Source organism: Lolium perenne, chromosome 3 (genome assembly GCF_019359855.2).
Source record: "Lolium perenne isolate Kyuss_39 chromosome 3, Kyuss_2.0, whole genome shotgun sequence".
NCBI lineage: Eukaryota > Viridiplantae > Streptophyta > Magnoliopsida > Poales > Poaceae > Lolium > Lolium perenne.
The window spans coordinates 207,532,339-207,548,403 of record NC_067246.2 but is presented as its reverse complement, the minus strand read 5'-3'; the positions used below and the strand labels follow the sequence as shown (position 1 = coordinate 207,548,403).

The 16,065-nt window shown below is 43.8% G+C and overlaps 1 protein-coding gene across 1 annotated transcript; it reads right to left on the bottom strand.

Moving 5' to 3' along the window:
• Positions 1–670: 670 nt before the first annotated feature.
• LOC127338511 (sphinganine C4-monooxygenase 2) lies at positions 671–2,981 on the bottom strand. The gene is made up of 2 exons (XM_051364592.2): positions 2,643–2,981; positions 671–1,370 (listed from the first exon to the last, which is right to left on the bottom strand). Exons 1-2 carry the CDS (start codon positions 2,871–2,873, stop codon positions 795–797), a joined length of 807 nt encoding a protein of 268 aa, XP_051220552.1. The 5' UTR covers positions 2,874–2,981; the 3' UTR covers positions 671–794.
• Positions 2,982–16,065: the final 13,084 nt, after the last annotated feature.

Here is a 16,065-nt window from a genome sequence, read left to right as displayed (position 1 = left end):
ATACATTTTAAGGGATCATCTCTTAGCGACAAGAATACAGCCTTCCTTTTCTTCGTCCTTTCTTCTCAACCAAGAAAAATTCAACGTACCACCTCAAAATGTGTCATCTCTCTAAGAGAAGGTCGAGGTCACCCGGCTCATGTTATACATGCCCTAGCCACAAGTTGCTTTCAGCTTCTCTAGTTGCAACACTTATCCTTTTGTACGCATAAGCCAGCGCACGCTATTACTCTACACATGCCCGGCAGATGCAGGACAGAGATTTGGTGCACATGGGCACCAGTGATCTCGTTTTTTTATAAAAAATAAAAAATCATATTTTTGAGTTTCAAAAAATTCTGGAAAAAAATCCGCACATAGTCAATGATGTATCCCACAAACATGCAAAAAATCAATTTTAAATACTTAATATTTTGAGCTACACAAAAATGACAAAATTGTAGATCTGAGTAGTCATTTTCAAATCTTCAAAACATATCAGATTTTGTCATTTTTATCTAGCTCAAAATAAAAAGAATTTTGGATTGGGATTTTGCATGATTGTGAATGTATCAATGACAGTCTTCAGAATTATTTTCATGATTTTTATAACTTGTAAAAATATTTCTAAATTTTTCTTAACCTAGCGAGAGCACTGGAGCTCGGGAGCTAAAAACACTTTTCGGGCAGATGCATACATACTTCTATGTCTCTATTCAACATTGACATACACCCAAGCAAAGTACATGTCTAACAGGTGGACCATCCCTAGAACAGTAGCACGTAAGATTAAGTAGTGCAACTACGTACGCATACTAGACATGATCTTTGGTGATCTTGACCTGGAGCCCGCCGCCGTGGCGCTCCTCCACGGTGTACCCCGTGTAGGTGCCCAGCAGGCGGTCCCAGACCACGAAGAAGGGCTGCGAGAAGTTGCGTCGCCCGCCGCCCAGCTGGTGGTGCACGTCGTGGTACGCCGTGTTGTTGTGCTGGAACACAGCGTGTAGCGGGTTCCACGGGACCAGCACCCCGCAATGGTCGTCGATCCCCTTGACGGTGGCGAAGACGAAGAAGGCAGCGGCGGCGCGCGGGCTCAACCCGGAGGTGAGGAAGGCCGCCGCGCCCGACAGCGTCTCCGTCAGCACGCCGTCCACCGGGTGGTTGTACTGCGCCGCGAACGCGTAGGGCGCCACCACGCGGTGGTGCCACGAGTGGAACCGCCGGTACATGTACCGGCTCGAGTGCATCAGCCGGTGCATGAAGTACTGCCACGCGTCCAGCACGACCATCGCCACGGCGAACCGGGCCACCGTGTCCAGGAACGACGCCGTTGCCGCCGACAACGAAGGCGACTTGACATCGATGCCGCCGTCTTGCTCGCTGCCTGTCAGCTGAATGGATAAGAACACCAATTAGATTATACAATACTCTGGCTACAAGAGTTCCGTACTGCAGAAACTCCTATATTCAGTTCTGCACATGCAGGTTTGTGTCGTACGAACCTGTCGGTCGGTTAGAAAAGCTGATCGGGGCCGCGTGGTGCATGCATGCAACAGAGTCACACAATCACACATGTGGCTGCCAATGTGTAGGCGGCAAGCTATCAGAGTAAATGCGTGGAGCTTTCATTATTTGTGTAGAATTTTATGCAATTTTTAAGTTTTTACGAGTACATCATCCCTCAACAGGTGTCGGGCTAGCTGAGCAGAGCAGGCGAAACATGAATACTGAAAACAAGTTGAGCTTACGTGAAAACAAGTTGAGCTTACGTGACTATCTGTAGACGAAAAGTGTTGCTGATCGTTGAGCTTACCTGAAAGCTGATCGTTGTCATCACCGGTTATAACGGCCTACAGATAGTCACGTAAGCTCAACTTGTTTTCAGTATATCACAGGCGACCGAAATCTTAGCAAGTTCCAGGCAATTTTGGTTCTGCTCTGTTCCTGCTGCTCCTTGCTCTCTCTCTCCCCCATGAGGAGTCGGGAGGAGGAAGACAACCTCTCCACTGTTTGATGACGAGCTGATGGTCCAGGAAAAAAGTGACTGGGGATTGAGAAAAATAAAACCCGGTCACCTGTGGTATAGAAAAAAGTGACTAGAAATATACTGACTTGAACGGAGGTGGTACAAGTAGTACACTACTTCTCTACGGCGAGTGTTAATTTGGTTTCAGAATCGGAGTGCCTTCATTTTTCTATGTCTGCTCCGATATGAATTCAGTCAGCTAGCCTACATACACTGTTGTCCTGTCATCCGCTAGCCAAGCCCGTCCAAATCCACTTCTCCATCGCCCATCCTCGAAAATTTCAACCATTTCGTATCCCCAAGAATTTCACAAGAAAACTAGCGCGTGAAAGTAGCTAGACTTACAATGAAACCATGCACTACAAAAAGTATATCAGTTAGAATGTTAGATGCTACATCGGAAATGGGCGTTTATGCCAAATGGTGCAGGATAGTATAAATCTTCCAAGAGACCAATACAAAGGGATGGCAGATAAATAGACGGAATATTTCGATGCAAGTATGGAGTGGCCAAACCGTGTTCAAAACAGGAAGATGAAGACACGAACTCAAGGGGTGTCAATTAGCTAAGAATCTCATATAGTCAAGCGTGTGTATGCGATGCAGCTCAGACGACGTATACTCGAGAGAGACTAACCTTGAGCACCGCAACTGAGATGGCAGCCTGGATGGCCTGCTGCAGAAGCACGCCCTTGACCACGTCCTTCTTGGACGCCATGTTTTTGATCACCTCGTCCCTCCTCGAGTGCAGCCTGTACTTGTCCAGCGCCTTGCTGCTCCCTAGCGCCTCGTACATGCCCGAGTAGAACCAGTACACGGCCACCGGCGCCAGCATCACCACGAGCTCCTCGCCGCTGATGAACTCCATGGTCGCCGCGAGCTGGTCTGTGTAACTTGCAGCTAGCTCTGGACGCACCGCGCGCAAGGGTCCGTGGTGTAAACTTGCAGCTAGCGTACGACCGCGTCGTGGTGGCTACTGACGCTGAAATATCGGACTAAGCGAATAGTGATGCTCGCGAGGTTTATATAGGCGGCCGAGGGGGCCGAGGGGGCCGAGGGAGACGACCTTGCGTGACATGAAGGGGACAAAACACGAGAAAATTGCTCAGCAGAATAGTATTACACTATATAGGCGTCGATCTTGTTCAGATAAACGAATGAAACTCTGCAATGCAGAAGGCAATGCAGAACAGCAGGATGCAGGTTCATGTCGATTGTCCTGTGCAGACCTCTTCTTCCGGGCCAAATTTCCCGATCATGTTTTCTTGCCGCGTTTTCTATGGTGAAGTACAATGCGCAACATAAACTGTCCGCTTAACGAAGTGTACGTCGATAACTCCAAGATTTCCTTTGCCGTTTTCTTGTTTCGTGTCTCTCATGTAAAGCTAGCAGGGACATGTACAGTTTATTGTTTCTAATAAAGCTGGGCCATTTTGTCATTTGGTCTTTAGTAAAAGAATAATGTGACAGACGTCGAGAGCGGTCGAGTCCTTCGTCAATGGAAAGTTGCAACTATGTGCGGCGAACATAAATACTCTAATCCAAAAAAAAAAAAATAGCAGCATATATGACATTAAATTGGTATGTCATGGAACTACATTTGGAGATGAATCTAGTGATACTACTAATTTACTCGCATAACTGTTGTTATGTTTTCCTATAAAATTGATCAAATTTTAATAAGTTGAACTTAAAGACAAAACTAGAAGCCTTTGTTTTAAAAGCACCACCTTGGTTTAACATATATTGTTCAGGGATCAAATTTAACATTAATGAGGTCATTTTGGAGAGCTGGAAAAAAGATTTGGCACTTGTGTCGTCCTCCCGATGGCAACTTGTGGGTGATTAGGGTTTTGGCCGCCCACCCCTCCCTACCCCTTCACCTCCCCTCGCCACCGCTCGAGGTGGCCACCGTCATGTGGTCATTGGTGAAGGCGGCGGCAAGAATCTCATTGATGCGGATCGTGATGAGGATTTTGGACTCCAGGGTGGCGGCCTTGGTTGGAGTGGTGGAGTCAATCTGTGGCAGGTGACGTATGCGGTGTTGGCCAGCTGTCTCAGACACCTGGGCGGCAAGGTGACAACAGGCATTTGTTGTGGTGGGAGGAAAGTATCAATGTCCCGCTCCTCCATATAGGAACGCCAGTTCCCCTCCTCCCTCCAGCTCACTCCACTACGCTGGCTCCCGGTGTTGGTGTTGCCGGATCCGGAGAAGATGGGAATGCTTGTGTTGTAGGCTTGTGACTGAGGGAAACCCTCCGTCAGCTAGTCAGACCATGATGGCCATGACACCCTTTGGCCGCCTCTCTACTCCTTTAATACGCCGTAGAGCTCACTCATGCTGACCCTTGTTCCAAGCTCCTAGGTGAAAGCCCAAAATAATTGGTCTACATTTTTGAAAATTTAACGTTCCATTTGCATCTTATTTGTGCTACTTGCTTCACAAATCACCTCATTTAGGCATTTAGAAAATGAAAAAAAAATCCACAAAAAGTGAAAATACTTTTTTGCATTTTGTTTAGGATGGTAAGACCCAAGTTTATGCCAATGATGGGAAGATTCTAACGAAACATTGTTTGAGAAATGTCATGACTTCGGTCATTTGGCTTGAAACCCATAAATGTTCATTCATGATAAGGCATCTTAATTTGCGAGGCAAGTTTTTTCAAAAACTTTTGAACATTTAATTTTATCATTTTCCCTTTGCAACTAGTACAAATACTAGGACTCCATGTCAAACACGAGTATTCTTTGAATTTTTTCTCATATTATTTGATTTTTTTCATAGCAAGGTGCAAATTATCGACATACCACTTCATGCAAAAGTCTTAAAATTTTCAACACCTCCTAGGTACATTGCATAGATTCGAACTAGGGTATGTGAAAATGATATATGACACTTTTTATGAACATACTACCACACATTTGTAGTTCAGTTTTGATTTTTTTTTGGGAATGGGAATTCATTTAATCAATGGAATATAGAAAAAAAAATCAAAATTACTAGACATTTTTTTTGACACCTGTACCGTAGGGGAATCCCCTACGGTGTGATTTTTTTATATATATATGCACAAAAGGGCAAACTGTACAAGGGGTGAAAAAACCCCAGAAGAAAAAGAAAAGGAGATTACATCAAGGAGGGTACATCAAGGAGGTTGGAAGGCACCTAAGAGAGACATATGCCAATTAAGTCGCAAGATCTAGGATCCAGTCAATAAGAGGCTGGACTACAGACTGTTTAACTCTGTAGTGATGTAACCATAGGTCACTCTGAAACCCAACTTTCCATCTGCCCAACGAGAAAGGGATGTCCTGAAAAATGAACTCATTTCGGGCCTTCCAAATGTTCCAGGTAGCACATGCAAAGATCTCAACAAAACAGGGTCCTTGAAAATTGTTTTGACTTCCCAAAACCCTTCTGCCAGCGTTTTGTTGATCGGCCACTGGATATTTTACTTAGCGTGAAAATTGTAACCGTCCAATTTGGCACATGCATAAGAAATGACAAGGTATCGCATTTTAGGCATTTAGATAATGGAAAAAGTTATTCCACAAAAGTGAAAATATTCTTTTAACTTTTCTTTAGTATGTTAAGCCACATGTTTGTGCAAAAAAGAGAGCACATTACCATGAATTATGGTATGGAAATAGGCATGACTTTGGTCATTTCGCTTGAAATCTATGAATGTTCATAGATGATAAGTTAATTTCTAAAGAATTTTTTTAAAGTTGTCAAAATTCAAGTCTTAGTACACATAATAGGACTCCATGCCAAGGCCTTGATATTTTAACCGTTTTTAGTTTTCTTTGAAAAGAAATCAAAACAGGGTGCGAATTGCCGACAAGCCCTTCCATGGCGAAGACATGGATTCGTCAACATAATGCATAGGTTTCTACTTTTCACATAAGTTCACACATACAAATAATATGATTGAAAGTGGCCTTAATGAATCTAGAAACCACCAACAAAGTGTTGGAGATATGCCGAAGAGGCAATAATAAAAGTGTTTATTGTTATATTTTAGTGTTCATGATAAATGTTTACATCCCATGCTATAATTGTATCAACCGGAATCATTAATACTTGTGTTTTTTGTAAACATAAAAGAGTCCCTAGTAAGTCTCTTGTTAAACTAGCTTGTTGATTAATAGATGATCATGGTTTTCTGATCATGAACATTTGATGTTATTAATAACAAGATCATATCATTAGGTGAATGATGTGATGTACATACAGCCATAGTAAGCGTAGCATATGATCAAGTCATTAAGTTCGTTGTGCTTCAAGCTTTAAGATATATAGTAACCTAATCCTTCGACCATGAGATCATGTTAATCACCTACACCGGATGGATGCTTTGATGACACCAAACACTACTTCGTAAATGGGTTGTTATAAATGTGGCATTAAGTGTTCGAAAAGTATAGGGTTGAAGTATGTGGATCAAGAGTGGGATTTGTCCATTCAAATGACGGATAGATATACTCTGGGCCCTCTCGGTGGAATGTCATCCAACTAGCTTGCAAGCATGTGACTGGCTCACAAGGGATGTCATATCACAGAACGAGTAAAGAGTACTTATCGGTAACGAGGTTGAACTAGGTATAGAGATACTGACGATCAAACTTCGGATAAGTAAAATATCGTGAGACAAAGGAAATCAGTATCGTATGTAAATGGTTCTTTCGATCACGAAGTCATCTTTGAATATGTGGGAGCTATTATGGATCTCCAGATCCCGCTATTAGTTATTGATCAGAGAAAAGTCTCGATCATGTATGCATAGTTCACGAACCGTAGGGTGACACACTTAAGGTTCGATGTCGTTTTAAGTAGATATGAAATATGGAATGGAGTTCTAATATTGTTCAGAGTCTCGGATGGGATCCCGGACATCACGAGGAGTTCCAAAATGGTCCGGAGAACAAGATTCATATATAGGAAGTCACATTCCAAGTTTGGGAATGGTCCGGTGAATTTATTGAAGGTTGTAGAAGGTTCTAGAATCATCCGGAATAAATCACTATGGTAGGTAGAATCCCGGGGGGACTCCACCAACCCTAGCCAACCCACCAAGTGGAATGGTGGAGTCCATGGTGGACTCCACCATGCTGGCCGGCCAAAGAAGAAGGAAAGGGAGAAATCCCTTTCCCTCTAGGTTTCCATTTTGGTAAGTTTTGGAGTTTGACTCCAAAGAGGTTTTGGGGTAACCCTAGAGGTTCCACCTATATAAAGAGGAGGAGAGGGGGCCGGCCACACCAAGCCAGCCGCACCACCAAGGGCACCCAAGGCCGGCACCCAAGTGCCCCCCTCTCCCAAACCCTAGCTACTCCCTCCTCCCTCTCTCCCGCACTGCATACGACGAAGCCCTCTCGGATTCCGAGGAGGATCTACTACATCCGCTGCCCGCTGGAACGAGGAGAAGGATGTTGTCATCAACACCGTACGTGTGGCCAAGTGCGAAGGTGGTGCCCGATTGTGGCACCGTCAAGATCTTCTACGCACTTTTGAAAGCGGCAAGTGATCGACTACATCAACCACGAGATTTATCTCGTTAACGCTTAGTGATCTTCGAGGGTATGTTGATCTTCAGCTCGTTGCTACCATTTACTCCCTCTGTTCCATTCTATAGTGCATATTGTTTTTTGGCACGGAAATTAGCGCAAGAGTATTTTTTACACAAGACCCCTTGCTGAACGATTTGAGATCAACGTCAAATTTGGTAAATCCATATCTTTCTAACTTACCATAACAATTTTTGGGAGCTGAACGATTTGGGAGCTGAACGGGGAGTGGTAATTGAAAAAAAGCTAAGCTACAACCTTATATTCTGAAACAAATGCCGAAAATCTATAGGCACTATATAAAGGAACGGAGGGAGTACTAGATTAGATCTTGGCTTGTTATTCATTCTTGCGGTAGGAATTTTTTTATGCTATGAATCCCTACACAAAGTTGACCCTCTGATCATTTTCATCGCCCTTGAACATAAACACATCCATGTCATACTCAAACATTTTGGCTTCTTGCACAATCAATCCCTAGTCACATTGGCAATCTCTAAGAATTGATCCTGGATGGCCATATTTTGATCAAATTCTGAGATCAAACTTGAAGTTTACTAGAGATTCATCCAATATCCATGAATTTCCTAGACATCAAAGAGTAGAACAATACTTTTGCACTTTTACGAGTGTTAAAATATTTTAGTCTCCATAAATATATTGAATCTTGGTAAATAATAATGAAAACAATACACTAAAGTTCAAAAGGCATAGATACAATATGATAAGGGGTGGCCCGATCTTCTCAGTAAACAACGGTGGTGATGATGATCACGGGGTGATAGCAGCGGAGGAACACGACGATGTAGTGGATGATAACTTGTATGACGCAACGAGATCTCTCGATTGGTCCCTGTCGCCAATGCAACAGCTCTCAACCTTGCAAGATATTCGCAATTCCACACACTTGCGCACGTAGCTGTCGACCACGAAGCGGTAAGTTGCAACCGTCTAATTCCCAATGGAACAGCAGATCACACAAGACTTTATCAGGATCTACACAATATCAAACAATATGGTGTACGGAATTCAATAGTTTTGCAGAGCAAACAACTAAGAACTAGGGTTTATCTTAAACGTGGTCTAAAGCAGCTAGGGGGGGCATCCTGGGCACTTATATAGGCGTCCGGGACGACTTCTGGTCGAAAGGATACAAGAATAACCGACCCAGAATAGATCTGGTCTAGACAGACTCGGACTAGGCCGGTCTGGAATCCGGTTGACCGGGTGCTGGGCTGGGCTGGCCGGTCTGGAACCCGGTTGACCGGGTGCTGGGCCGGGCTGGCCGGTCTAGACCGGGCCAGGGACCGGGCGGCAATCGGAAGTGTCGCAGATGCCCTTCCGGTTGGCCCCAGTACGACGCCCGGTTGGTGCCGGGGTGGATCCGGCGTGCCGCCCGATTGAACCGGGCCAGGGACCGGGCGCGCCGGTCTGGCGGCCGGTCTGACCGGGCGCTGGGCCATCCTGGACGACTTCTTCTCTTCTCGCGCATGCCTCCCGCTCCTCCCTCGCGCGTCCATGAGATATCTTCATGTCCAGCTCCATGTCCAGCTTCACGTCCACCTTGACGTCCGTCTTCACGTCCAGCTGCTCCTCTACTCCTCGTGCAATGCTCGTCTCCTCTTGATACCTGATGATACATAAGTAACAGGACTTAGGCAGTATAAAGTTCTCATCAATCAAAGTATCGTTTAGAAACAAGTTCACCTGTTGTTTAAGTAGCTTCGCACGAGCCCTTGTAATTGGTCCAATCCGAACTTCATTGGACCTGAGCTTCACAACAGGTTCATCTTCATTTGGCAATGACGGAGATGGTAGTGAGGTAGGAATGTCCTCATCATCTCCCCCCCTTCAAAAGGCGTCGACCTCGACGCTCCAAGGTCTTCTCCGTCATATGGTGTCAAGTCAGCAACATTGAACGAATTATTGACACCAAACTCATCAAGTGGAAGATCTATCAAGTATGCATTATCATTGATCTTGGCAAGCACTTTGTAAGGACCATCACCACGAGGAAGCAACTTGGACTTCCGCAGCTTCGGGAACCTATCCTTGCGAAAATGTACCCAGACCATATCACTAGGCTTGAACAATATCTCTTTGCGCTTCTTGTTCATCCTTGCAGCATTGCTCTTGCCTTTCTTCTCTATCAACTCTTTAGTCTTCACATGAGTCTTTCGCACAAAATCTGCCCTCTTGGATGCCTCCATATTAACTCTCTCATGTATGGGCAAAGGCAACAAGTCAAGTGGAGTAATGGGTTTGAAACCATACATCACCTCAAAAGGACACATCTCCGTGGTAGAATGTACCGCCCTGTTGTAAGCAAACTCCACATGCGGCAGACACTCTTCCCACTCCTTCAGGTTCTTCTTGATCATGGATCGCAACAGTTGTGACAATGTTCTATTCACCACTTCAGTTTGTCCATCAGTTTGGGGATGACAAGTAGTACTGAAGAGTAGCTTCGTTCCCAGCTTTCTCCACAGCGTCTTCCAGAAGTAGCTCATAAACTTCACGTCACGATCAGAAACAATAGTCTTCGGGACTCCATGTAGTCGCACAACCTCCCTGAAAAACAGGTTAGCAATATGCGACACATCGTCTCTTTTGTGGCAGGCAATAAAGTGTGACATCTTAGAAAATCTGTCCACTACCACAAATATAGAATCATGGCCTCTCTTAGTACGCGGCAAACCCAACACAAAATCCATACTTATATCCTCCCAAGGTGTAGTAGGTGTCGGTAAAGGAGTATACAAACCGTGAGGCTTCAGTTTGGACTTGGACTTGTTGCAAGTAATGCACCTCTTCACATACCTGTCCACATCCCGCCGCATCTTTGGCCAATAAAAGTGGTCAGCTAGCATGAGTAGCGTCTTCTCACGCCCAAAGTGACCCATCAAACCTCCAGCATGAGATTCCTGCAATAAGAGAAAACGCACAGACGATTCTGGAACACATAGTTTGTTAGCTCCAAACAAGAACCCATCATGTATGTGATATTTTCCCATGCTTTACCAAGAGCACATAAGCGATATGGTTCAGCAAAATCATGATCAGTAGCATAGAAATCACATAGCACTTCTAATCCAGGAATTTTAACATCAAGTTGAGTTAATAGCATATTCTTCCTAGATAGAGCATCAGCAACAATATTATCTTTTCCCTTCTTATGCTTAATAATGTATGGAAAAGACTCAATGAACTCAACCCACTTAGCAAGACGCTTATGCAAAGTAGATTGGGCTTTCAGATATTTCAAAGATTCATGATCAGAATGTATGATAAATTCTTTTGGACACAAGTAATGTTGCCAAACCTCAAGAACTCGAATTAAAGCATACAATTCTTTATCATATATAGGATAGTTCAACTTAGCACCAGAAAGTTTCTCAGAAAAATATGCAATTGGGCGACCCTCTTGCATCAACACACCACCAATTCCAATACCACTAGCATCACATTCAATCTCAAATTGCTTATTGAAATTAGAAAGTGCAAGCAACGGTGCAGAAGTTAACAATCTCTTAAGTTCATCAAAAGCATGATCTTGGGCTGCGCCCCACTCAAATATAACACCCTTTTTAGTCAAGTCATTCAAAGGTGCAACAATAGTACTAAAGTTGGGGTCAAATCTTCTATAAAACCCAGCGAGACCATGAATACTTCTTACTTGACTCACATTCATGGGAGTAGGCCAATTTTGAATAGCTTCGATTTTAGACACATCTACTTCTACTCCTTCTTAGAGACAACATAACCCAGAAATATGACCTTATCTTTGCAAAATGTGCACTTCTCAAGATTACCATAGAGTTTATTATCACGCAACACTTGCAAAACATGTCGAATATGTATAGTATGATCAGATTCATTGCGGCTGTAAATTAATATATCATCAAAATACACAACCACAAACTTGCCAATAAATTCATGCAAAACATGGTTCATCAGTCTCATGAAAGTACTAGGTGCATTAGTCAAACCAAAAGGCATTACTAACCACTCATATAAACCAAAATTTGTTTTAAATGCTATTTTCCACTCATCCCCTTCTTGCATCCTAATTTGATGATAACCACTACGCAAATCAATTTTAGAGAACACAACAACACCACTCAATTCATCTAGCATATCCTCTAAGCGGGGAATAGGGTGACGATATCGAATAGTGATGTTGTTTATAGCTCTACAATCTACGCACATACGCCATGTACCATCTTTCTTAGGAACTAAAATAACAGGAACATCACAAGGACTAAGGCTTATGCGGATATAATTGTCAACACCCGGATTTTTAAGTCCAGATGCCTATTATGCCATACATCGCAATCCCAGGAATATTGTTTTTGCGAGACATAACAGTCGATATCATAAGTCATCATTCATTACAAACCATACTTGTCTTACAAATTTAGATCACATGATCCAATATTACACAAATAGTTGATCTAATGATCAACGAACACAATTCATAGCGGAAGCGTAATAGAAGGGACTATCTAGTCCACAGGCCAACGCTTGATGTCAGAAGATTCCTAGTTGTCGTAGGCGTCCTGCTGGTCGTCACCTTGGTAGTTCTGCTCCTATTCATAGTCTGGCCATTTGAATATCCAGGGACACAGCTGTGAGTACTTTAAGTACTCGCAAACTAATACTAGTGTAAGTACTATCAATTCTAGTAAGGGGGTGCTAAGCTCTAGTTTATTTTGCATAAAGCAAATTTTAGTTCACAAGTATTTGATAAAAGACTCTTCATGTGCTAACTAACTCAAGTGAGAACATTAGTGTCATTCCCACCACTCAGTTGTGATTCAAGTCAAGTCACCATTCACTTCATCAACATTTTTAGTAAAAATCTGACACCGGAAACAGTATGGCCTTTCCAACCGTCCGTAACCGTGGACACGGCTATTCGAATAGGTTTACACTCTGCAGAGGTTGCACACTTGTGCCACAACATTTGGTTACATCCATCAGGGATAACCCCGAATCATCGTAACTCAGTACGCGGATCATCAACCATAAACTTTCACTTACATACCATAGTATAGGTACCTCTCCCCATGAGCTTGGCCTCCCAGTGAAGACCAACTGTCAACCTGGGAACTGCACAGGGCTTGGGTCGTACATTCACCTCATTTCACATCATTTCTCATTCTACGGAGGTAGCCTCGGCATAACCCCTATGATGCTTGTTCAGAGGGAACCCATACTAAGATGTATAAACTTCCAGTTAAGCCCTACCCATAATCAGGTATTGTGGGGGTACTCAAAAATTGGAAAGGTATCACATCCAAACCAATATCAGTTTTAATCAAAATCCACCATATCATTCAAGTCATATTCACCTTCAAAGATCTTTCAATAGAATGACTCATCATTCCAAAGTTTTCAAATTCATTTCAAGTCACAAGTTCCCATCTAGAGTAGTCAATTTTAGTTGTTAGCACTAGCACTAATCATGAGGGGTGCTAGCTTGCTTGGCCATCTTTGAGGCTAACTTTGCTACTCTAGTAACACTCTAAACTTAGACCAAAGTTAACTATAAAAGTAACTTCTTAATAAACAAAGTAAAAACTTGTAAGGTAAAAACTTGGGATGGGATCATTGCACATAAGGTAAAAGTAATGTTGCCTTGCTCTATTAGAGCTTTGCCCTTGCAAGAATATTAGCTTGCCTTGGTGGGGGTAGTGATCACAGTTCTCTTCTTCCTCTTCTTGGTAGAAGCCTTCCTCCTCTTGATAGTCTCTGGTACTAGCGTCTAAAAACGGATACGAGATAACAATCACCACACAATGGTTCAAGAGCTACACTAAGCACACCATGGCTTCACACAAACTATTCTAATATCATGACACACATAACATATTAGTTGCATTTGGTTTTCTTCCTTTAAGAAAAATAATTTCCTCTCATTACATATGTGGATTAGAGTTTCTATTTAGTGCTTGGAGGAAATAATTTCCTCTCATTGAATCTTGTTAAGATTTAATCTCCTCTAACAATCATGCATGAATTCATGTTGACCAAAGTCAACTATTCATCATCATTATTTGGGGAAAATAGTTTAAATGAGGTAGAATGCATCATACCATTTAACCATACCACTTATGATTTAAATCACCAAGTAATTCAATGTGAGAGTAATTAGACCAGGGTCACCATATCACATGAAGTTACTTGGGACAAGATTTAAATGAGAGCAAGCCTCTCATAAAATTTACATAATAGTTTTGGACAATATCCTTTGACTAGAATAGCCATATAGTCCTTTATTTACTTTAGGCCATGATCACCCAAAGTAACCATGCCATATTTTTACATAATCAATTAGAGTATGTGAATATTGATCCATGAGAGTTGAAATCAACTCAATAGCATTTTTGGTTGATTTTTAATAATTGTTTGAATGTGCAAAAGTCCCTGACTTGTTCTTTTTGTCACATTAATTCCACAATGAATCTCAAGATGAGACTGGTAGGGTTGTGTAGATCTTTTCTCTAGATTTCCAAAGGTATGCAATTCATCAAATTTGGTTGAGCCAATTTGAATCTATTCAATTTTGAAAACAGGGCCAGTATTGAAATTTAACTCAAACTGGAAAATACAAATTTGAATTATCGGGCCGGCGGGAAAACTAAACGGGCCGATTTGATTTAAACGGGCAAATGGGCAACCCACCACGCATCCACGCACGCATGGGCTGCCTGACGGGTGGGCTCCACCCGTCAGCCTCTCTTCATAACGCGAAACGGTACGGGGGCTGTGGTGCGTCGGATTAGATCGAGATCCAACGGCTCTGGGTCGTCGTCGTTGCCGGCGAGAAGAACTCACTGGTGCGACGGAGCTAGGGGGTCGGAGGGCTCACCGTGGCTCCAGCAAGGGTGGGCAGTGTGCTCGGAGACGATGTTGACGACGGCGAAGCTCCTGGTACCAGCGGCGCGTCCTGGGGCGGCTCCAATCGACGGCGAGCTTCCGCGGCGGTGCACGGCAGTGGTGTTGCAATTGAGCGGCGGCGGTGGCTAATGTCGAGCAGCAAGTGGCTGAGGAGGTCGAGGAAGGAGAGGGGAAGGCGATGGTGTGAAGAATTCGTCGAGGGGAGGTCTCCTTTTATAGGCGAGGGAGGGTACCTTGGTGCGGCGGCAATGTCGACAAGGGCGCGGGCTCTCCGGCGAGCTAGCAGGCTAGGCGAGGGCGGCGTCCTGTTCTGCGTATCCAGGCGATCCTCTGGGCGGCGCTAGCTAGCTTAGGCGGTGCCTAACACGGTCGGGATGTTTCGAGGTCTTGCGCGCCCGAGGCGGGGTTTGGTCGTCGTCTACGGCAACGGGGTGGGCGCGGGTCGGTGTCGTGAGCTTGTCTGGCGGCGTCGCGGTGGCACGATGATGCTCAACTCGAAGAAAAGGGGGCCAGGGAGAGAGTGAGGTGGCGAGGCGACATGTGGCCGTGGCGTGCCCGTGGGCGTGTCCACGCCGTCTTCGGCATGCGCAGGACGTCGCGGGCGCACGCGTGTCTAGCGCCTGCACTCCTCCTCCTCGACCAGGGCTAGGGTAGGCAAGTGCAGTAGGGTGAGGTGGCATGGTTTGGCAAGGTGGCCAGGGGCAGGGTTGAGAGGAGAGAGGGGAGGGTGTGGACATGGTGAGCATGGCCGGCATGGCCATGGCTTGGCCATGTCTAGCCCTCCACTTAGGGTGGCTATGCAATGGTGAGGTGGAGAGGGAACCAAGGGACATGTAGGAGCCAAGTGGTGGCATAGGGTTGGCCAACACTATTTGAAATAGTGTTTTTGGGATTTGTGTCAATTTGAATTTCCAAGTTTTGGTGAAATTTGCTCCATGAAATGTAATTCCAAAATTTGAAATTGGGTTGGTTGGATTGGTTGAAAATGACCAGAGACACACAATGGTGGTGGTGGAATTTTTAAAATAAAAAGAAATGCAAAATTTGCAAAGTGGGGTGATGTTGAAGTTGTTAAAAAGTCCCAACTTTGCTTGAGCATAGTTTTTGATCCAAGATGAATTTGATATGGTGGTCTTTACAAAAGTTGTTCACATTTATGTGTACTTGGATGTTGTGCAAAGAGTCGGAATTGTTTGGTTTGAAAATTTCAAAATACAGAGGCTCAAAGTAGTGATCAGACTGAAAATGGCAGATTTGACCATTAGTGCATGTGATCACAATTTGAGTTCAAATATGATTTGATTTGAGTTTCTTTGATTCCAAAAGTGTTAATAAGTGTTTAGTAACATAATACAACTAATGGTGAAATCCAAATTGGTCTAGGTTAAAGATTTTCAAAAATGGCATAAGCCATATGTGAGGGTTTTAGGGTTTTTCCATTTGATTTCTTTTCTTTTTCTTTGATTTGATTTTGATCTTCTCATGATCCAATTAGGATTTTAGGGTGTAGTACATAAGCACACAAGAAATCATCATGGCAAGTTCACACAATAATTCACAAGTCCTATGCATAGCACTATATGCAAAAT

Bases quoted from the DNA above. Each gene is read 5' to 3' on its own strand.
- LOC127338511 (XM_051364592.2), bottom strand. From the start codon at position 2,873: ATGGAGTTCATCAGCGGCGAGGAGCTCGTGGTGATGCTGGCGCCGGTG. The intron at 1,371-2,642 runs GTTAGTCTCTCT...TTATCCATTCAG, and splicing joins TCTCAGTTGCGGTGCTCAAG to CTGACAGGCAGCGAGCAAGA.